Source organism: Marmota marmota, unplaced genomic scaffold (assembly GCF_001458135.2).
Source record: "Marmota marmota marmota unplaced genomic scaffold, marMar, whole genome shotgun sequence".
NCBI lineage: Eukaryota > Metazoa > Chordata > Mammalia > Rodentia > Sciuridae > Marmota > Marmota marmota.
The window spans coordinates 24,626,857-24,651,348 of NW_026000241.1; the positions used below are offsets into that span (position 1 = coordinate 24,626,857).

Sequence of the window (24,492 nt, forward strand, 5' to 3'; positions counted from 1 at the left end):
CCCTTTTTTTTTTTTTTTTTTTTTTTTTTACTTTATTGCCACTAATATGACACTGGATGACCTGATGATAGCTATAAAATACTTAGCTCCGTACGGGGAAAGGTACTACATTAACAAACCAAAATGATCATTACTGCCATTTTTATACCCCAAAAAGCACTTAAGTATCAGATGGTGATTATGTAAAATCAATAGCAGTTTGTGTATGAATCAGATGACATTTTCCACCCCCCAAATAAATGGGAGTGAAAATTTATTGGAGTGATTTCTTTTGCATGAAGTTCAAGTAAGTGCCACCAGGTGGCGATGGAGCATTGGCGATTCCACAGGCAGCCAGGCTCTGCAAGTAGAAGGGCACAAATCCAAACTCCCTCACTTGTTTTATTAAAAAATAAGACTGCTGGCTGAAATAATAGAAGTATTGATGAAACTTAATGATCTGTGACACGTATAAAATTTCAAGATAAATCTCCACTTGAAGAAAGATTTAAAGAAGTCCAAGGCAACATTTTTTTTTAGGCTTTCTCACCACCTTTTTATCAATGTTATTGTTATTTAAGAAAATAACAACGTCTTTTGTGTACTTTGGCATTTGTTATGAATTTAACTATCTTCCTCCCTGAGATTACTCAGAAGAGCTCAGTGCTGAAACCTCAAACCTCTGCCTCCTTCTTAGCTATTAGTTCTTTCTCTCTCTATCTCTCTCTCTCTCTCTCTCTTTCTTTCAGTACCCAGGATTGAACCTCAGGAAGCTCAGCCACTGAGCCAAATCCTCTGTCCTTTTTTATATTTTATTTAGGGATAGGTCTCACTAATTTGCTTAGTGCCTTATTAAGTTACTGAGGCCGGCTTTGAACTCATGATCCTCCTGCCTCTGCCTCCTGAGCTGTTGGGATTATAGGCGTGCGCCATTGTGCCTGGCACCATTAGTTCTTGATATTGGAGTAACTGCCCATAATTTAGCACATACTCGCTCAAAAAGAGATGAAGGTTGGCTTCTGCTTTGTACTAAACTGACACAACTTGTCTTATTATATAAAGAAAATAAAACTCTTTTAAACTGGCAACTTCCAGAACGAATCAGAGGTAACTTAAAATACATAATATATGCAACAGATTAGGAAATTGCCATAAGGGGAAATATGAGGTGAGAGCATGAAAAATAAAACTAGAGGTAGGAGGTGCTGGGGTTGTGGCTCAGTAGTAGAGTACTTGCCTGGCATATGTAAGGCACTGGGTTCGATCCTCAGTACCACATAAAAATAAATAAAATAAAGGTATTGTGTCCATTTACAACTAAAAGTATTTAAAAAAAACAACTAGAAGTAGGTTTAGTACATAAAACAATTTTTTTTCGAGTTTAGAAAAATTTGAAACAATAAAAAAGTATGTGTAGAACATGATTAAATATATTATGATTTAGCTGTATTGTGCAATACTATGGCAACCAAGAGAAAAAATGGCATGTATTTGTGAACACTGAAATAAAATGCTATTTAGTGGAGAAGAGTTTAAGTTGCAGAACATGCATGTAGGATTTCACCATTTTTGTAAATATTGCTTACATACCTATTTTATATACATACAAAAGTCTCAAAAGACACATCTCAAGCATATTAGTTTTAGAGAAGGAAGTGGATATTTCTTGACATTGAAAGCAAAGAGATAAACACAATCAGTTAATGTGGTTTAGAGTGTTCAGAAGACAAAACCAGGAGAAGTCTAGCTGTCTTTGCTCTTGAGGGACACAGTAGATGTTTCTACCATGGGTGGTGGTTTCAGCTATCACTGTAAGACCATGGCACCATCCCAGTGTAGATTTCTGTAAGGTGAGTCTATGAGATGACAAAATGATGCCCTTTAATGTGCAGCTTCCTGAATGTCTGGTTTGAAATGAGGGTAAATCAGACCATTGAGAGGAAAGATGGATTCACCTATTCTTAGCCCTCTATGACTTGGGGGTCATTTGCTTGTTCTTCTTGGTACCTTCCAAGCATTGCACATCTGGGCATACATAGAAAATGATAATGTTTTCCAGGGTGAACTTACTCTAGGGGGTTGCCTGTAGCTGGAAGAGATTGATGCTGAGCTTTACTGGCCCCAAGAACCCTGTGCCTCAACTCAGTCCAGGGCTGGATGGAGCCTCATGTTAGCATATCTCTAATTCTTTAGTGTTGTCCTCTGCCCACCCACTAGGAAGCTCTGATTCTAATTTGTAAGTCTTTTTAAAGCTTCTATGTTGAATTCAATTTTTTATGACATATTTCATATTTTTGATATAGATGATAGGTTGTATATTGTTATGGAACTTATAGAAGGAGCCCCACTTGGTGAGCATTTCAGTTCTTTGAAGGAAAAACAACACCATTTCACTGAAGAAAGATTATGGAAAATATTTATACAGGTATGCCTTTATCTTCATTCATTTTTTCATAATGTAGTAAAGTTTCAAACTTATTTCTTAGAGACACGCAGTAGTCATCATTGGTTATACATATACTAGGGGAAATAAAATTTGTTTTTATTCTTATTTCAAGTTATGCTTAGCTCTTCGGTACTTACACAAGGAGAAGAGGATTGTCCATAGAGATCTGACGCCAAATAACATTATGTTGGGGGATAAGGACAAAGTAACAGTTAGTAAGTATAAAAATCTTAAAATTTTTCACTAAAGAATTTCGGAGTGTTATTCTAAAGTAGAATATTATTCCAGAGTAGTAGAGTAGTGTCCAATGGTACTTTGGGCATGGATAGACATATTTTGTATATCTGCTGTCTGTGTCCATTAGCCACATGTGTCTTTTCGGTACTTAGAACGTCGCTAGCATGGACAAGGAAAGGAATTTTATTGCATTTTAGTTACTTTATATATCCATGTGTAAGTAGTGGCTACCATATTGGATAGTGACTAATCTAGTTCCAAATGGTTGTGTTGTATTTTACTCATATGAAAGAACGAAGTACTTTTAGGATACTTGAGAATTTGATTCCCAAATCAATGGTTTCCAGGTTCTTTTCTTTTCCTTATAACACTACTACATCAACAAAAGTTTTTGTGAGCATGTGATCACAATGTGGTTTGTTTTAAACCATTTCACCATAGTTTGTGTCTCATGAGTAACAAATGTACATATTAAGGGCTGCCAAAAAAAAAAAAAATCCAGCCATTTGTATTCTTCAACAATTTTTCCCCAAAATATTTTAAAAATATGTAGCCACTGGGACTAATGTTGGATACCATTTTACAAATTAGAAGGTTTTTTCATCTTCACATTTGTTTGATTCTGAATCACAACTTAAATTTTTTTTTTTTTTTTTTAGTATACAGTAACATATGAACTTTCTTCTCTTTTCTTCACTTGTGTTACCCTCATGGACAACAAGTAGGGAGACCCATGTCCATCTATGTCAGCTTATTAATAAATTCTAAACATATATTGCTGTACAAAGATTCTATAGTACATAAAAACTTCTACATAAATAAAATATAATGGGTTGCATTTAAAAATAAAATTATAAGTTTCAATAATTTTCCTCATCCTTTCTCCTCCATGGATTGCCTTACGCACCCAGTTTGGAAACTATGCCCAAAGTTGAGGTGACAGACATGACAGCTAAAGCTGGGTTCTTTACTTTTACAAGAAACTAATAACTCAAGAAGGTCATTCTAAATGTACACATTTTTCCATAACCATGTCTTCATGAATAATGACTAAGTGTCCAGATTTTTATAAGTGGAACATCCTATATTAGTTAAAAAATTTAAAAATCCTACCCCAAATAGAAACTATGGATAACCCTTTATGCAAAGTTACTTGGAAATATTTCCAAGCCAGTCCATTGTGAAGTAAAAAAAGAGAGATCAAGTAATTGTGAATCCTCATTTTGGACACACATCTGCTAAATCATCTGAAATTAATTATAATTTTGTTGACTATGAGTTTTTAAATTTTTCTCTTTTTACAAATTGGATCTTTTTTTTCCTTAAGAGTTTTTATAATTTATTTACATGAAAGGATCTTAATTTTTAAGTTAATAAGGATTATTATAAATTGTGTATTTGAATTTGATAGCAAGTGTGTGTGTGTGTGTGTGTGTGTGTGAGAGAGAGAGAGAGAGAGAGAGAGAGAGAGAGAGAGAGAGAAAGAATCATAGAACAAATCTGTTTAATTCTCTTAAATGGGTATTCAGGTGAATTTTTTTGAGTAATAGCTACCTATTTCACTTTTTTACTCAGATTAGTTATAATCCTCTCCTCTGGTTACATTTAAATATACTATTTAATCTTTATTTCAGTAGCCTGATGTCTTTCTAAACTTAACTTTAATTAGTTTTTATATTTATGTTAACTTTATTTAGTAGTTTACAAATAGTAAAATAGTTTACAAAAATAAAATAGGTAAGAAAGACAAGATTCTTGCCCCACCCCTTTGCAACTTCTAGTTCTGTTCCTCCAAAAAAAAAAAAAAAAAAAAAAAAATCCCCTAAAAGTTTGCAATCTTTTTAGTTTTTGTTTTTTGTGTTTTGTTTTATTTGTTTGTTTTTGTTTTTTAGCTCTATGGTATTCAACTTCTTATTGTGACAGTTTAGGGTATAATTCTCTTTTTTCCTATTCTTCCCTGCCAATGTATCCTGACAATACAGTTATAGCACGATTTCCATGTAAGCTCATTTTCCATGTTTACTACTACTGTATAATTATTGTTCAGTGTTAATAAACTTTCACATAGTCCTTTTTGTTTTTCTTTGAGTTCATAATGGCCTTCTTTCTTGTTTGTGTTCCTAGTCTTCCGTGTACCTAGTGTTACTTCTTCCAGTATCTTCCAAGAGGATTACAAAAGCCCTCTGTGTATTATGTCCTTGTAGTTCAAGCTTGATGGTGACTTCCGTGACAGCCATTGCCCTAGAACTTTTAGTTGCTAACTTTAATTCTCCAGTTGGTGTCTCTGTTTCTTACGTCCTGTGTCTTTCTCTCTCTCTCGTTTTTTAAAAAAACTCTTCTGTTTCTGAAATGTATCTTCTAGCATTTTTCCTAAGCAAGAGTGCTTTGAGTCATATTTTTTGGATGTTCCGTGCCAGAGACTATTTTTTTTTTAAATTTTTATTGTTGGTTGTTCAAAACATTACATAGTTCTTGATATATCATATTTCACACTTTGATTCAAGTGGGTTATGAACTCCCATTTTTACCCCGTATACGGATTGCAGAATCACATCAGTTACACATCCATTGATTTACATATTGCCATACTAGTGTCTGTTGTCAGAGACTATTTTTATGAGCCCTTCACACTTGACCCTCATTCTCAGGTGGACATTATTATCTTTCCAGACTCTGAGACATTCCTTCCGTGTTCTCGTATATGGTTTTGCTGGAAATCCAGTGCTGTCCCACTTCCCATTTCATCTCTCTGGAGACTTTCAGGATGCTCCCTCTTCCCACTGCTGTGGGTGAATCTTGTTTTTCAATGCCTCTGGAACCAGGAGTGCTCTTCAATCTGGAAATGTAAAAACTTCTGCCCTGGGAATTTTTCCTGTATTATCTCTTTACTGTTTTCATCCTGCTTTTCTTCTGTCTCATTTTCTAGAACTCCCATTGTCCTTTGGTATAATTTGTACTAAATGACCTCCTTATTTTTAAGACAGTTCTTCTCTTAGCTTATATTTCTTTATCTCTTTATTGAACTTTAGAATTATTTCTTTAACTTTAGTTTTTGTTCTATTGAGTACTTAATGTTTTAAAATCACATTTTTACTTTCCAAAAATTTATCTGTTCTTTGTCCCATTTCCATGGAATTCTGCTTTCATTCTCTTAGTACAGGAGATATCTAGATAGATAGATAGATATAGACAGATAGATAGATATAGATATCTATCTATATATCTACATCTATAGATAGATAGACATCTATGTAGATATCTAAATAGATATATATCTATATTGATCTATATAGATATAATCTATATCTATCTATATAGATATCTATATATCTATATCTATCTCTATATATCTATATTGTACATATAGATATCTATATATGTATATCTATAGATATCTATATATATGTAAAAAATTTTTTCCCCTCGAGGCTTTCTATTGTTTCTGTATTATCTGAGCCTTTGTCTCTCTCTTTATCCCTCCTCTCCATCCTCAGTCTGAGCTCTTTCTCCTCCTAGAAGACATACTTCTCAGCTGTCTGGTGATCCTGAGCTGGCCTTTAATAATCATGAGAGTGGCATGAAAAGGCTATTGTCAGGCCTGAGTTCCAGTTGAGGCCTGGTAAACTTCATCATAGCATATGGAAATCTTCCTCTGGAGACCCCAAGTCATTATCTAAGCTTCCAGAGAATGGTCCTCTAGCATACATATTGCCCCATGAAGAGGAATGGACGTGTGACTGCTGTCCTTCTGGGAGCAGTGTGGACAAAGGGGGTTTAAGGGAACCATATTCAGCTGACTTTCAGTGAACTCCTGTGGGTCCAGCCTTATGCTGCTTGGTACCTTGCTAGTTCAGCTTGTTTGGAAAAGTAAATCTGTTTTCTGTCAGGAGCAGAGGGTACCTAATTTCCTGACTGTGTGGGTGTGGAAGGGGCCCCCGAGGACTTGATCTCCATTCCATAGCCTGGGCTCTTTGCTTTTTTTTTTCCTCCTCCCTGGTGTCCCTGGGCTCTGTAGGGTGGATGAACTCACATTTTGGCATTCTTGTTCCCTGACCCATAGACCAGGACTTCTGCTTTGCTGAGTCTGTCACTTTCCTGCCCCCACTACTTTCCATCTTCCAAAACTTCATTGGATTATTTTATCCTCTGCTACTGTCAAGCTCATTCTCATTGTCCTTCTGTAAATCGAGACTTCCAAGTAAACCCCTTCCTTTATTTTAGCAAGGTTTTGAGATTTTGAAGAGGTAAACACATAAATGTTCAATTCACCTTTTAACCCAAAAGACAGACTAGATGCATTAAATCTCTTAGGCTTAATAAAATGAACCATTTTATATTGACTGTCCAACTTTTTAATTCTGTCTGTCCTCAAGTCATATGGGGCTCCCTACAAAAAGTTACTTTAGGTTATAAAAGTAAGAAAACTTTTAATTTTTTTTTAGCTTGACCCTTAATTGCATTCTGCTCAATCTTATTCTTACTAATATTTTCAGACTTCTATTTAGAGGTTATTGAATTAAAATTTATTTTCAATATTTAAGGCTTTTTAGTGAGGCAGTATTGTCCTACTTTCAGGTAAAGAAGCAGTGGTAAATACAGTTTAGTCCAATTTTTCTCTGCTAAGCCGATTGTATGGCCAGGGATTTTATGTGCCACCATTATTTTCAATGAGCATAAAATGATTTTATGACTAAAAAGAATTCACAATACTTTCATTTAGAAATATTTTAAATACTTTGTATACAACCAGAGATATGAAAACTTGTGCTCTACATGTGTAATATGAATTGTAATGCATTCTACTGTCACATATAACAAATTAGAATAAAAAAATTAAAAAAAATATTTTAAATAGAATCATGTTGATATTTTGTTCAGTGTCTATCACTATTGATAAAAATATGGCCACTAGACTTTTATACTTAAGAAGGCTTATGGTTACATTAAAATCTTACAATGTTAATTTGAAACTAAGTATTCCAAATTCCCATGTTTGGGGAGGTTGAAGCATACATAGTTGCAATGCATAAAACACATGAAAACAGGCTAGCTGCCATGGATGAGAGAACATTTCACCACCACCAGGGGGCAGCCTTGTCCTGTTTTATTTTTCTCTCTTCCTGTGCTGGAAGGTTTATGTGCTTCCAGAAAAGAAGCACAGAATTGCCAAATGATGTTTGAGCTGCACAGGACCAAGTACATTGAAAATGTGAACAGGATAAACAAAAAATAAGGCTTTAAGAAAGCTAAAAATTTATTCTCTGTTTTCTCAATATAGGTGAGATAAATGTTTTAAGATTGAGATTAGTTTGCAATAATTTATAGTAAGCATGCTGGCTGGCACTTGCTGTTATGAGAAAGCAGAGCGAAAAGTACTAACGTATTTAGTATGCATGTTTTTTTTTTTTTTTTTTTACGAACGTCATCTACTTTTAATGTATAACTATATTTCCACTCAAAAGATCTTTTGTATGTTTTGTTTTTGTGGTGCTGGGGATAGAACCCAGGGTCTCATGCATAACAGGCAAGCGTCCTACCACTGAGCTACACCCCCAGCCCCAAAACCTTTTAACGACATGTGCCATGACACACATCCAACTCTCGCTCCTGCATTTATTTGAAGCATTTGAGGCCACATGAGGGAACAAACTCTGACTCAGCAGCACACTGGGAAAACACAAAGTCTGCTCAAAGTGTTGTCCCTGCCAAGTATAACATCCACCTCGTATCATCACAGTGCAGAATGACTCTGGTGGGAAGTGGGATAACATGAACTTACCCTCAAACCTGCTATTTCACACTTCATGGCCTTTCCACAATTTCATGTAAATCTTTCATGTCCCTTGCACCTTCTGCTTCCAGACATAAAAGAAATGAGGCCTGGGGTTGTGGCTCAGTGGTAGAGCACTTGCCTCGAGTGTGTGTGAGGCCCTGAGTTCGATCCTCAGCACCACCTAAAAATAAACGAATAAAATACAGACATTCTGTCCATCTAAAAATACTAGCAAAAGAAAGAAAGACAGGAAAAGCAAGCACAGAACTCACTCAATTATAGTTAGCCGTTTCAGACATGCCTTGAGTACCTGACTCGGGAGGTTGCATTGCTCATTCTGCAAGCAAACGGGCTGCACGTGTTTTTATTTCTCAAGTGACATTTGACGGCTGCTGGTGGTAACAACAAGGCCAGCCTTGATTCAGTTGTAGCATTTACCAAAGGCTTCAGTGCTCCTCAAATGGCATTATATATCAGGTACTGTGAGGATGGAAATAAGATGAAAGACCATGCTTTCTGCCCCCTGAGCTCACAGCCTGGTGGGAAGACTCCAGTTATTCACTCAGCAGCTGTTTTGTGAACTGTCACATCTTGCAGGAGTAAGGAAAAACACAGTAGACACGGCTCTACCTTCATGAAACTCAGGGTGACACTACAGGGTGAGAAGGTCTAGAGCGCAGGTGCACGGTACTCTTCTGTGAGTCAGGCCAGGGCATGCTGTACTGCAGTAATGACCTGGAAACCCCAGCAGATGAGAACAGCCACAAACTACAGCCCGTGGGGCAAATCCAGGCATGGCCTGTTTTTATATGTTTTGTGAGCTAAGAAAGGTTTTTATATTTTTAAGGGGTTGTTAAAAAGCAGAACATGGTAACAAAGACTATGTGTGGCCCACAAAGTCTGAAATGTTTACTGTTGGCTCTTCACAGACAAAGTGTGTCCACCCCCAGAACAACAAGGCTTCTCTCCTACTTGTGCAGTGTGTCCATTGTGGGTCAGTCAGGGGGCCATGCTCAGAGACCCAGACCGCCCACACCTGCCTTTATTCCTGCTTCCACGTTGCAGGGGCACAGAAGAGAAAACATGGCCAACATACCTCGGCTCTAGCACTTCTGCAGATGAGTGTCACGTCCACTTCTGCTCAGATTTTATGGGTCAAAGAAAGTCAGATTAATGGTGTGAGGTTGCATTTGTCCTGAGAACATACTGGTGAGCCATGACGTAGTCCACCCCAACTGTCACACACAGGGCAAAGCGTGACCAACTCTGCCTGAGGCAGCTTTGGGTGAGGAGTTAAGCAGGGAAAGTAGGAGCAGTTGTGGCTGAGGCATGGCAAATGCCAGATTGTGGACAAGAAGAAATACAGTGCCCTTGGGCGCTACCAAGATGTCCGGTGTGGCAAGAGAATAGGGACCTCGGTGGGCGAGGAGCTTGGACAGTGTCTTTGGGTCAAAGGGGGCGGAAAAAAAAGACTTACAGAATCTCGAGTCACTTGGTTGTCTACCCTCCCACATCTGTTGTGGGAAGGATGGCCGCAGGACTTTTCTCAATCAGCATATTGTCCTCATGTTACTGAGAAAATAAGAATATATTGTATTCAGTTCATCACAGTTACCTTGTATTGTTATTGTGTCTTATAAAATAAGGAGGGAATGTTGAAGAAAAATTCAGTCAGATCCAGTTTTTGAAATATTTGGAAGATTCTCACACCTTCGGTGGGTGTAGTGGGGTTTTACAGAGAGATAGAACCATTGGGGCATTTATTAGGGGAATGAGCTCATGTGATTTTTGGAAACTGGGAGGTTCCATGGTAAGTCATTGGCAAGTGGAAAAGAACAGAAAAGTTGATACCATGTCTCAGTCCAAGTCCAGAAGCCTCAGCCAGGGAAGCCGAAGGTGCAACCCCCAGTTCAAGGCCAAAGAATTTGGAGTTCTGAAATGTCCAAGGGCAAAAGGAATGGCATCATGCTGTGTGTGTATGGAGTACGCAGAGAACACAAGACTGCCCTTGACCTCCTGTTCTTTCTTACAACAATCTGGCCCTTAGCATTTCTACTTAATAAGGGAACTGCGTTAAATTCCATTATTCCAAATGATAGTAACTGATAACAAAGCCTACACTGGAAAATGATTTAGAAGACCCACATATAATAAGGACATTAGTTTTCCCAAGAATCTCCTTCTGCTGGTAGATATCCTGTTTGAGTTCCAGAGATGTAGAATTACCCAGAACTCAGAAAGCATTCTTGTATCAGGTATTAAAATCTTTACTCAGAAGCTCCCTGTCAGCAAAATTAGGAGGTAACAATGCTGTTGAGAGAAACACCTTCCCTCTGCCTCATTCAGGTCAGGGTCTACATTAGGGAGGGAAATTGTGGGACGATAGGAGGTGGCATGGTGAAAGGGCCTCTGGTTCACCAGACCCCTCCTCTAAATTAAGGAATTTCCTGAGATGTTAACTCGGTTGCCATTTTGTCACAGAGAATTTCCTGATCAATTGTTTCCCCTATAAGAATCTCTTTCTCTTTAGCTCTTTTTTTGGAGGGGGAGGTACCAGGGATTGAATTCAGGGGCACTTGACCACTGAGTCATGCCCCAAGCCCATTTTTGTACTTTCTTTAGAGACAGGGTCTCACTGAGTTGCTTAGCACCTTGGATTTTTGCTGAGGCTGGCTTTGAACTCATGATCCTCCTGTCTCAGCCTCCCGAGCCGCTGGGATTAGAGGCATTGGCCTCGTACACGAGTCTCTTAACACCATATATCTTACCTGTCCCGATTTTGTCAAAGTATAAAGATACCTTTATGTCACTTCTACATGTGATTCTTTATTTAACATAGATCTCCGCCACTGGTTCTTCAGGTCTGTGTCAACATTGGTGGTTTCTGACCTGGTTATGATCTTTGAAACTAGCCCAGTACCTGCAACATGGGTCATCAGTGTTGTACAACTGAGAGAACTGATGAGTGATTGGACAATTTTGAAGGCCAGATAAGGTAGCTGGAGATTTTATTTAAAAAAAAAAATAACAAGCAGTAGAGCTTCTGATACTTATCTAGGGACCAGCTGTACCGAAGACAGGGCTTTGGTGGATTCCAGGGGATTTGTGGACTGGATTAGAAGAAAAAGCCTTCTAATGAAGCACACACCCAGGTTGTTGCAGGCAGAGAGAGGGACCCTGGGCTCCCGGCACCTTTAAACCATGGTCACAGAAATCAAAGTTTCACCTACAAGAGCTGGTGAGGCAATGAACAGAGGAGCCAGAGAGAAGAGGCAGAGATTTCAAGCCCAGGAAATGGGGACGATGAGATGTCCTCTGCTTTAATGACAGACCACTGTGAACAGTGAAAAGAAGACATGCAAATAGGTATATGAAAAGCAGGAAGTCCTGAGCAGGAAGTGGCAGGTGCTTTATAGGGCTGGAGGAGAAACCTGAGACAAAGACTGGCCCTTCGTGTGGCTGGGCTGTGAACTTGGGAGTCCCTGACACACGCAGGTGATGGGCAGACGCTTTTGCACAGCGGAGTCCCCTGTGGAGAGGGAGGAGAATGTCTGCATCCGTGCAGTATTTCCAAGGCCTTCTCATGTCCTGTTTCTTTTGGAGCAAACCCCCCTTGAGTTTCAGAGGACATTTTTGAAAGATCAGAGTAAGCAGAGTGGTGTGTCCAGTGTCACAGAGACAGTAAATGACAAAGCAAGAATCTAGGGGCTCAACCAGAGACCAGATGACTTTTGTATGTGAGGGCTGACAGCTGCGGGCTGTGGCGTACCACGTAGCTGGCCAGTCGTTGTTAATGTTTCCTGTGTCGATTGTTCTATCAAAGGAGAGCTTTAAAAAAAAATAATGATAATCTTTTTCTCATAATATGCTGTATGTGAAATGTTTTCTGTTGTCCTTGTTGAATTCGTATTACAGCACATGAATGCTTTTATGACCACAGTTTCTGAAATAAAACATTTTCTTCCACTCCAAATATGATCACCAATGAGGAAAAAGTAATAGAAATATTTCCTGCTATTACAAAAATCTTCCAAATGGCCAAACAGTATTAGCTTTGGCTCTCTTAAAGGTTACTTCTCAACCATCTGTGTTTTTTTTTATAGACATCTGTCCACGTTTCTGTCATTATCTAAATTAACTGGAGTAAATAAAATCACCGTAACCATCCTTAGTATTTGCTTTTCAAAATCAATTCACTTTTTATAAAAAATAAGCTCATTTTTAGGTAGTGTTGGGACTCAAAGTATTATTTTAAGTTGGTCAAGGCTTATGTGAGCTAAAATTATAGTGAGCTCCCTAAAAATATTGAAATGCTATTGCATTTCTTCTGTGTAGTGGTTGCTTGATTTTTAAATCACAATGAGCTTTCTCTAATACAGAATAGAGGAAAGGAAAGGTTGTAGTAAGCCACTTCACTTGTTAAAAATACCTTATATAAATCAGCCTTCTAATATGTCTAATTTTTCACTGGTGGTACTGAACATAGGAGAACCAAATACAGCTACAGGTATGCAGGTATAAATATATATATTTATTCATATATGTGCACATATACATGCATGAAAAGACATGTATTTATCATCTACAGTGATAAGCAATATCAAGTTCTGTCTCATGGATCTTGCTTAATTAAAACTCATTGCAACAAACCAGTCAATCCACATCAAAGGGCAGTAGAACTAAATAGACATTTCTGAAAAGAAGACATGCAAATAGGTATATGAAAAGCAGGTATATGAACAAAATATGCCAATAGATATATGAAAAATGCTGAATATCATTAATCATCTGGGGGTTACTATTAAACCCACAATGAAATATCACTTCATCTTAGGAGGAATGGCTGTTATAAAAAAGACTAAAAAAATAAAAATTCTGAGTAGGATCTGGAGAAAAGGCAGCCCTTCCATGGTGTTGGTGGAAGTGTGAAGTAGTACAGCCATTATGGGAAACAGTATGGAGGTTTCTCAAAACATTGAAAATAGAACTACCATATGATACAGCGATTCCCTTCCTGAGTATATACTGAGAGGAAAGGAAATCGGTGCACTTGAGATATCGGCACGCCCATGTTTGTTGCAGCACCGTTCCCAAGAGCCAAAACGTGGAAATAACCTAAGTGTCTATCAGATGACGAATGGACAAAGAACATGGTACACATACAAAATAGAATATTTTTCAGCCGTAAAAAGGAACGAAATCCTGTCATCTGTGACATGGCAGGAACTGGAGATCATTGTGTTAAGTTTAACGAGCCAGGCACAAAAAGATGCCATATTATCTCACTCATAAGTGGAAAGTAAAAATGTCAATCTCCTAGTTGTTTGGAGTAGCCTGGTAGTTACCAGAGGCTGGGGAGTCAGAAAGGATGGAAGGAGGAGAAAAGGTTGACGAATGGGTACTGTGTTGCAGTGGGAAAGGAGTAAGAAGTTCTTGTGTGCTGTTGCAGAGCAGGATGACTGTAGAAAACTGTTATGTACCCCATCAACAAGCAAAAAAGAGGATTTTGAATATTTTCACCAAAAAAGAAGGATAAATGTTTGAGGAGATATGCTTAACCTGATGTCAACATTACACAATACATGCAAGTATCAAAACATCACATTACCTCATTCATATACATAATTTTTAATGTTTTAAGGTAACAGTTAAAAATGAATTTAAATTAAAAAAGGAGAGAGAGAAATGCTAATGGCCCTGATTTGATCATGATGAATTACATACATTTATTGAACTGTCACACTGGGCTCCATAAATATGTACAATCATTGTGTCAATTAAAAGTTAAAAAAAAATGAAAATAAACATGTGCCATTTTAAGTGAAAAAATACACATCAGTTGCTCAATATTATACTGTGTATATCTCTTTAGAATATATGACCTTTTCATATATTAAATTATTCAGATGTTACTATTATACTGTTTAGCACTCTCCTATACGATGTCAATTCCCATTTTACAGAGAGTGTGACTCGGTACAAATAGAAGCCTTTTTTTTAATTTCATGACGTTCAGGCCTACCTTACTTTTCTTTTGACTAGATGCAGTAATGACTCCATACGCCAAAATGTTAAGTGTCATTTAATTTAGTTTGAAAATGATAAAGGATAACCTAAAAAGGTAAATCACAAGCTCAACAAGGACATGACCCCGTTTAGGTCATGTTAGGTTCTTAAAAACTGACACACCTCATCATGCCAAAATCCAAAGCAGTATGGTCTAACCTAAAGCATCATGTGTACCCTTCATCAGAACCAGGAGTGGCGTAAAGACGGGCACACGAGGCATTTTGACAGAGGGTAACGTGATGATCATTATTATCCAAAGTACAGGTATGAAGACACGAGTTGGTGTGAATATACTTTGTGTACAACCAGAGATATGAAAAACTGTGCTCTATATGTGTAATAAGAATTGTAATGCATTCCTCTGTCATATATAAATTAAAACAAACAAAAAGACAAGCCTCCTACTGGGAAGTGTGGTAGTGACCTTGCAGAATGTGGAAAGCTAGGGGACAATGTGAATGCTGGAAAAGCCCAGTAACCTTTTGCTTTGTTTTGTGAATTGTAGCTGACTTTGGCCTGGCAAAGCAAAAACAAGAAAACAGTAAGCTCACGTCCGTCGTTGGAACCATCCTGTATTCTTGGTAAGGATGATTATCTTCCGGCTCTCCGTAGCATACTTCGCTAGCTTGGGCTTTCATTTCTATCCTTGGCTTGCAAAGCAAAGGGAATTTCAGGAAAGGAAGCCATTAGTTTTCTTCCTTTACCCATGTAATACACCCAAAAAGAATCGTGGATCAGAATTCTGCGTGTATAAAACAGCCGCAAAAGTGATCTTCCTTCTCAGATAGCATTTCTCTGTGCTGTCTTCATGCACCTACTTTTACCTTTCCTACCTATAAACACTCAAGGGCAGGGAAAGAGTTTCTGTGTGCTACTATATATTCTTCTACCTGGGGGAAAAAAAATAGGTATTCAATAAATTTTATTGCCTGCATGAATAAATGATAACATATATACTTAGACATATGTGTACAAAGTCAGTTGTGTTTTGGGCAAGTGAATGTTTATATTTTGACAAATTGAGACACTTCTAGCTCTTAATGCACACTTTGAGGGTTCTCTTGCAAGCCACTTATACGAAGTGAGACTCTTGCTAATCACGTATGGTTTATCTGAGTCTGTTGAGATGAGCAAACAGATACAAAAGTCAGTAGAAGAGCCAATTTCAGAGAACTCTTCCTAAATCTGATCCAACAGGTCAATCAGTCAAGACACTTCCGTTTTCTTTATAAAATCTAACCGATTGTCGTAAATTGAGTCCTGGTGACAGAACTGAAAATGCATCTTCTTGAAGGAGGTTGGAAATGTCTGGAAACAACAGCCCCATTTTACAAAATCCTTGTATGACATGGTTATTGAGGCTAATTGTACAGGGTGATTTTTCGTTTATTTTACTGGAATTTCCTTATATTTTATTTTTGAAACAAGTCCCATGAGAAGATGCAAAAAGATTGGTAGTAGCCAGGTTAATATTCCTCAAAAACTGCAAGCTTATCTATATACTTAACCTCTTAACCACAAAGCTGAACCATTCATTGCTTGTTGCTAGAAGAATAATTTTTTTTGCTTTGTTTTGTTTTTGCTTTGCTTTGAACTTTTTTTCAGAAATAATGAAAATTTTATCACAAAATGTTAACTAATCCTATGTTCCTGGACAGATTCCATTGTTAAAGTTGCAGAACAAATAAGATACAAACTTAAATTTCAGTTGATCATATTTGGCATAAGCAGATTTTTGTTACCAAGCCTCTGAATTAAGTTCGGAATTGCTAATCTGACAGTATCAATTTGTCTTTGTGTGCGTTTGTGTCAGAAAATTTATAGAGTGTTTAGGAAGAAATCCGGAGCATGATAACTCTTTTGCTTTCTTATCCCAAAGATAGATTCACAAATTTCCTTTAATTTTTTAAATAAACAAAAGTGTTAGTTTTGCTGGGCCTACTAGTATAGACAAGCTATTATTTTATATAGTATTGTGATTGTTTTAATAACGTGTGCAGTGTATCTTATCACCATTCATCTTCCCATCGAGCCCTTTGGTCCTTTAAATTCCTTTAATATTTTTCTTTCTCCTCTTTCCTCTCGCCTCCTCTATTTGTTAGAAATGCTCTGTTTTCTGGGTTTTACTATGAAGTTGGACTCAGTGCTATCTGTTTTCCTGGCTTTTGGTAACTTCACCTGCACACAAAGTCAAAAGATGCTGTTCTCTCGTGGTCTTAGTTTGGGTCCAGGAGCAGCCTGCGAAACAAAGGCTAAGTGAAATGGTTTGTGTGAGAGGGGGTCCCAGGAAGCACTGGGGTGGGGGAGATGGGAAGAGACGACGTGGAAGCAGCTAGTAGTGTGAACCACAATCATGGGGCCAGGGAGTGTTACTGGGGACGGTGATGTAGGGAGCTTTTAGAGTTGTCCTGTGTGTTGGGTGAGAGGCGTTCTGTTCCCCAATCACAAGTGGGAGCCTTCGTCACAGGCTGGGAAAAGCCTCAGCAGGATCTTATACTGTTGGACATAGGCTGCCCTGGACGTGCCCTGAGATGTGAGTGCGAGGGGACCCAGCGGTGTCAGCAGTACAGTTTCTCAAGTCTTAATGGTTTCAGATTTAGGATGGATCCCAATAAGTTGTTTGGCATGTCCAGTTTCTTTTGAATTTTCCATATAGTCGTTTGGGGATTTTTCTCTGATTTTTATGAATTGGAAAAAAAAATCTCACTGTCAGGGGTCAGAGTCTCATGCCTCCTGCCTTTTCTCAAATTGTCCCTTTACCCTTTAATTTTTTTTTTTTTTGTAATCCTTCTGAGCTTTTCTGAACCTATAAACATGGACCTGAGATCCAGGGGAACTGCTGTCCCAGGCTGTCCAAGTCGGGTGAACCTGACATTCTCATGTCATTTCGCCCTTTCCCTTTGCTTCTGTTTCGGCAGATGTGGGAGAAGGTTCTCTTGATCAACTCCCATAGGAAGCTCCTTGGAGCATTCTTTATTCTTTTTGCAGCTGCTAGATAAATGGTTTGAAGGCACATTGCTGGACTGGCTATACTAGAATAGAAGCTCCCTAAAAAATCTCCTTTTCTTTATCTAATTTGATTCTTTATTAGGCAAGCCTTGGTTATGCTTCTCAAGGAAAAATAATCTCCAGATATGGCCCTGATTTCCATTTCCTCTATTTCTTACTCCAACTCCAAAGAACAAAAGTTGTATTCCATCTTCAACTACATTTTCACAGCAGATTTTAAAAGAGTTTTGGGCTCTGGGAATCATTTCATGCTCATTCTTTGTGGAACACAGATTTGGAATTTAATAATCAGGTATGATGTAATAACAATGGGACTTTTTCTGGAATGGGAATTCTTAAAAGTTCTGCTGTTCTTTATGATTCTGGTCCCATTATGAAGTTAGATAATTAGCAGAGAAGCTGGTGAAGTGTTTACTGGGTGGATCGAAATAAGCCTGTAGGTAAACCCAAGCAAGTAGAGACAAAGTGCAGCAGTCCCAAACCATCTGTAAACTCTCAAGTTCTTAAGGAAGCTATTATGCACTCAGAAATCTTAAATTATACACTCAGAGAATCTTAAATGCTTAAAACACTTCTGTAACTTCTGATTGTTTATGTAAAGACTAAGTTCTTAGTATGACTGCAGGAATTCATCTCTGCATGCTCTGGCCTCAGCCACCTTCTTCTGCTTTACCTCAAACCAGACTTTACTCTGATAATTCCATCTGGGCTCTCTCTGATCACAGGGCCTGTGTTGTGCACACAGCATTCTTTACCTAGAAAATGCCTTTCTCACTTGTCCTGCTTTGAACTTTTACCCATTCTTCAGCTCTCAACTGGAATGTTGCTTTCCTCAGAACCCAATCGACAAGGCGCATTTCCTCTGGTCTGTACATTCCCTACACTTTTTCTTCACACAGTTGAATTTTTCATTTATTTTCGATAGTTCATGATGATTTTGTTAACCACCATTCCCAGCACTGAGCCCAGAGTCTGGTACTTCATAGACTCGTGAGAAATAATTGCTTCACAAGTGATGCCATATTTGCATGATTTTGAACAATGCCCAAAATAACGTGCTATAAGGAAAACCGTAATCCTTTTTATTGTAAGAACTTTTTCATTGGTTCACATCCTTCCCCTTCCTGTTCCTTCAGATCTCCAAAATGCTCCTCCCTCCAATGCTCCTCCTCCAGATAGTTGCAAAATCTACTCTTTTACTTCCTTTTGGTCCCTGCTTAAATGTTTTTCCTGACCACCGGCCCCAAATAGCAACCTCTGTTTGGATTCAATTCCTGGATCTTGCTTTAGGTTTCTGTAGCCCCTGCTTCTGTCTGACCTTGTACTGTACAGAGGGCCCCTGACTTAGGATGGCTTGACTTACAATGTTTTGACTTCACGACGGTGTGAATGCAGCATGCATTCACTAGAAACTGCACATTAAATGTGGATCTTTTCCGGGTCTAATGTGTGTGTAAGATACGCCTGAAATGTTGGGCAGCAGCAGTGAGCCACAGCTCTATCAGCCACTCAATCCCAAAGGTAAACAACAGAGGCTCTTCTGTACTGTGTGAATGAGCCGTGACCTTGATAGGTTTGTCACATCAAACACATCCTCGACTTATGATGTCCTCAATATGCGATGGGCCCATCCTGACATATCCCAGGGCCCGTTGAGGAGTGCCTGCATACCTCTTGGTGCATCACAGGCTCCGTGGAAACAGAACTTTGGCCTCCTCTGCTCACCACGGTTTCCCCAGGACCTAGAGGCACAGAATGGCAAATCTTAATATTTTGAATAACTAAGTGAAAATAAGCCATTCTGCATTTTAATAGAATATAAAAAAATCAATGTGCGTTTTTATTGGGCTCAAAGGTATTAACTAACATATCTTTGAACTTTCCTTGCTTTTGCCTCACTGAAGGCTGACGTGACTACTTTGAACTTGGGATAGTAAGTACCTTGACGAGAAGATCTGTTTTATTGCTTTTTTCCATTTACTTATTTTATTTTTAAATCTTCTCTAGTTACTGGGACAGTGAATAATGAGATCAAGTAGGATATTATCATTTTTGAAACAATGAGGCATGGGATGCTTATTAATTATTGAGAGAAGCATTCTTCTATGACTGATAAATTGGCCCGGAGGGAAATTGCAAGAGAGGAATTTTAAAAATAAGAGCATAATAGGAATAAAAATATAGTATTGATAGATAGATTGGTAGGTCGTTCCAAAGAAGACAAAGCCTGGAATCATACTGCCTGGGTTTAAATTCTAGGTCCGCTGTTGGGCGTTACAAATGACAAAACTCCGTGCCTCAGTTTCCCCATCTGCAACCTGCGTATAACAAAAGCGTCCCTCTCCTAGATCATTATGAGCTTAAGTGAGGTGATGCATATCTAGTGCTGAGCTGGCATATGGTGAGCATGCCCTGATAAGAGGGATTGTCACGTGGTGCTGAGCTGGCATATGGTGAGCATGCCCTGATAAGAGTGATTGTCACATGGTGCTGTTGGTTTAACGTTTGAAAGGAGAGTACCCCTTTGAATGTATAGATTGCATTGTGCTTCAGAATCAGGTTTGGGCCTTAATAGGTACAGTAGAGAAGAATTTGTTATGTTCTGGTTATTTCTAGATCCTTTTCTTTCCCAGTCTCTCTTTTGGGTTCCTGGGTCACTGCTTTGTTCATGGTAGGGAAGAAGATTTTTTTCTAGCAGCCAGGCCCAAGCAGCCGAGAACTATAAAAGGGAAGGGAGATGCTCCTGGCATGCAAAGACAGGAGGCCTACAGGCTCTGAAGTTTCAATAATGGTGCTTTGAGCAAGTGGGTAGGCTGGTGCTTTTGCCTGTTAATGCCTCTGTTATGGTTTCTCTGTGGCCTGGGCAGGATAGGATTTGGGTTTCCCTCAGTATCCCCAGTCTCTTGCAGAAGGCACACACACAACATGCAGTTGTTATGTTATCTGCTAAGGTTAGATAGGAGGGAATTTTGAGTGAACTCAGGATTTAATTGTACAAATTGAATTCTAAATACATCTTAAAGACTCTGTGGAATAGGTCACATGTGCTCATGAATTTAAATAGAAGTTGCTAAATAGAAACTACTAGAGAGCATATATTAAGGCGGTCCCACCACACCATGTCTAACCTTATGTTGTTAACCACACAGGTTTGTTTATTTTTATTTGTCAAACAACTTACAGAAAGCTTGCTAAGTGAGAGGCACTGATAAATGCACCTTCTGGTTATTTAATCCTCAGAGCTCCTTGTTAGATGTGGCCATTAAGTCATCTTAAGGGAGGTTAAGTAATCTTAACCAACATCACATAGCTAGTAAGTGGAAGAAGCTGGATTCGTAACTATTTGGCCTGATTCCACAGTGTGTGCTCTACCCACTGGACTACACTGGCTGCTAATTGGTGGACTCATGTGTCAAGAATTAAAATTAAGGGATGTGTTCTTTGGGGTTTTGAGATGTGTTCTTTAGAAGGTATACATTCCAGGTAGCCTTCACCAATACATTTCTTACTTCTCAATTTTTACTTTTATTCAACTAAAAATCTTTGATTTAAAATTTTCCTAATTTTCATGGTTTTCTCATTGTTCAACACTTTTTTTGTTTTTTGTTTTTGTTACTGGGGATTAAACCCAGAGGTGCTTAACCACTGAGACACATCCCCAGATCTTTTAAAAATATTTTTATTTAGAGGCAGGGTCTCACTGAGTTGCTTAGGGACTCACTGGATTGCTGAGGCTGTCCTTGAATTTGTAATCCTCTTGACTCAGCTTCCCAAACCACTGGGATTATAGGCATGTACCACCATGCCTGGCTTTTCCTACACTTTTAAAAATTTTTAGATAAGCTTTGATGATGATTTCCAGAGTCACTTTTTGAATTTAATATGAGAAGTTATAGAGTTTCTAGAAAAGGAGGGGCTATGGCTGTGGCTCAGTGGCAGAGTGCTTGCCTAGCACATGTGAGGCCCTGGGTTTGAACCTTAGCACCGCATACAAAAATAAACAAATAAAGTCAAGTCATGCCATCCATTTATAAGTCAAAAAAAAAATTAAATTAAAAAAAAAAGAAAAAAAAATTCCAAGTTAAGAACATTTATAGTATAATTCTAGGTGTTTTAGTGTCTCTGAGCATATTGACACCACAGAAAGTATATGAATGGCAAACATCTTACAGAATATAGTTCAGTCTCGTTTTCATTTTGTGCATCCCCAACAATGCTGATCTCTGGTGTTAGCTCAGACTAAAAGTCTGGATAAAGATGTATCCTGCCACATGCCTTATGGATTTTTTCAGTCTGATTTGTTCTTTGCTGCTTAGCAGCACGAAAAGCAAGGACAGCGGCTCTTTGATGATGGATTCTGTCAGTGGAGGCCGTTGCTTCTTTTTATCGATTAGTAATTCAAAATCACTTACCTTCAGTTTCTACATCTTATTTTCCTTTCCTTTTCATGTCTTTATTTATTTTTTAAGTAAACCCGAGTCTGTAAATATTGGATGTCCTTCTTCATATTTTTTTTTTATTTCTCTACTTTGCATTTTAAATGTGGATATGTTGGTTGATACTCCATTCGCTATGTCAGCAATTTCACATTTCCCACTGGAAAGGGCTGTGAAAGGGAACACAGTGTCTTCTGTTAGCATGATTTTCTGGGGGTGGTGGGATTGGGTCAAAAGTAATATTCTCATGAATTATCAATTTATTGAATAATTAAGAAATTAGGAGAATTATTTGATGAATGGGGGAGATATACATTTTGGTTATCTATTGCAATATAACCATTCACCCTGAAACTTACAGAACAACAGCAGTTTGTGTGGGTTTGCTATGCATTTCTGTTGGCTTCCCTTTAAGCAGGCTGATTCAGACACATGTAGTTGAATGGCTGGCTCAGCTGTCAGATCCAAGACGTCCTCCTAATCAGGCAGGTGGTGTTGATGCATTGGTAGGTCTCCCTTGGTTCTGCATCTCCTCCAGGTGGCCTTCATTGACGTGACAGTGTTGGAGCAGAAATTCCAAGAAGGCAGAATGTTAGCCCAAGGCCTCTGAAGGGCTCTCCTTGAATGTAACTCCCTCCTGCTGCAGTCTCTTGTTCAAAACAAGTTAAGGCCAATCCAGTTCAAGAGATGGAGAAGTCTATTTACCTCTGGAAGAAAGGAGGTGCACAGAATTTGTGGCCATATTCAATAAGCCACACTGTAGCACTGTAGCTGATTCAAAAAGAAGCACCATCCACATAATGGCTTCCCAAGTCAAGACCTGTGAAAAAAGCCAGGTGCAGTGGCCCACGCCTGTAATCCCAGAGGCTGGAGAGACTGAGGGAGGAGGATCGCGAGTTCAAAGCCAGCCTCAGCCAAAGCATGGTGCTAAGCAACTCACTGAGACCCTACCTCTAAATAAAATACAAAATAGGACTGGGGGTGTGGCTCAGTGGTCGAGTAACCTCGAGTTTAATCCCTGATACCAAAAAAAAAAAAAAAAGACCTGAGAAATAAAGAAGTCTATTTTAAACACTAACAGTTGTCACGTAGTCCTGAAGTCTTCTCAGAATGCAGTGGTGCAGCTGGTTCTGACCAGGAGATAGAAATGTGGTCTAAATAGAGGAAGTTTAAAGAATGATTAACTGTGATATAGGAATAGCAATAAGATACAAGGAAGCTCTAATTGGTGTCCCAGGGCTGAGGGAGAGTACCAAGGAAGGATGAACTTGGAGGGGTTCAGACCTCATTGGAGAGGGTGTGGTACCCCAATAGTCAGCAGAAAAGCTGGCTGTGTGGGCCAGGTGAGAGCTGATCTGTAGCTCCTGGGTCAGCAGGGAGCAACACTCTGTAGCACATGTGCAGGATTAAGTGATCATGCCCTGTGGGTGGCGTGGCATGCAGTGGGAGTCCAGCTGCCATGTCACCAAAGAGTTGGAAGATGAAGAGGGTAGGATGAATGAATATAGGCATGCATGAGCTGGAGGCTTTTCTTGGGTTCAGGCTGTGAAGGGGCTCTGGTTTTTGTGTTGAGAGGATAACATTAAGAGAGTCACCAGCTGAGGCTTCAGGTTATATGGAGAGAGTGGTCTGGGCCTGTGGCTGGAGCATGCTGTACTCCGTGTCTGTACTGCCCACCATTGGGGCCCATGCCAGAAACTGCAGGAAGCCTTTCCTCCTTGAGGGCCTCACTAGCACCATCTACAGAGAAACCTTAACATCACACTCACTTTAGAGAAGGATTCCATTGTTTCTTGAAGGTTGTGTTGGGAGCTAAGAGGCAATCAACTGACAAGTAACACATTAAGTCACTTCAGATTTGACCACGCATGCCCCTGGATGGGGGGTGGGGGCGAGTGGAATAGGGCTGCAGCACTGCTGTGGCGTGTTCAAGGCCTTTATGTCCTCTGAACAATGTCCCCCTACCCCAATGCCTCTAGCACTGGTCCATCTCCAGAGTGTCTTTTTTTTTAAATTTTTTTATTTGTTCTCTTTAGATATGCATGACAGTGTCTCTGATTTGATATCAAGCTCCTCAATCCATTTTGAGTTAACTTTTGTGCATGGCGAGAGAAAGGGATTCAGTTTCATTTTGTTGCATATGGATTTCCAGTTTTCCCAGCACCATTTGTTGAAGATGCTATCCTTCCTCCATTGCAAGCTTTTAGCCCCTTTATCAAATATAAGATAGTTGTAGTTTTGTGGATTGGTTTCTGTGTCCTCTATTCTGTACCATTGGTCCACCCGCCTGTTTTGGTCCAGTACCTTGCTGTTTTTTGTTACTATTGCTCTGTAGTTTAGTTTGAANAAGGGTTGCATTTATTTTATTTAACATTTTTTTTGCAGTTTTAGATGGACAGAATGTCTTTATTATATTTATTTATTTTAATGTGGTGCTAGAACCCAGTGCCTCGCATGTACCAGGCAAATACTCTGCCACTGAGCTACCGCCCTAGCCCCAAGGGTCGCATTTATTTGACAGGAATACTGTGACTGAAAATTAT

At 38.9% G+C, this 24,492-nt stretch overlaps 1 protein-coding gene across 5 annotated transcripts in view; it reads left to right on the forward strand.

The window, feature by feature from the left end:
- The window catches only part of Nek10 (NIMA related kinase 10), a 210,725-nt gene that overhangs the window by 68,793 nt on the left and 117,440 nt on the right, over positions 1-24,492 (forward strand). For all 5 annotated transcript variants that reach the window (XM_015489627.2, XM_048794821.1, XM_048794822.1 and 2 more), the window contains 3 exons: positions 2,283-2,404; positions 2,538-2,640; positions 15,010-15,085. In XM_015489627.2, the coding sequence (XP_015345113.1) occupies positions 2,283-2,404; positions 2,538-2,640; positions 15,010-15,085 (301 nt within the window). The remainder of the gene's footprint in view (positions 1-2,282; positions 2,405-2,537; positions 2,641-15,009; positions 15,086-24,492) is intronic.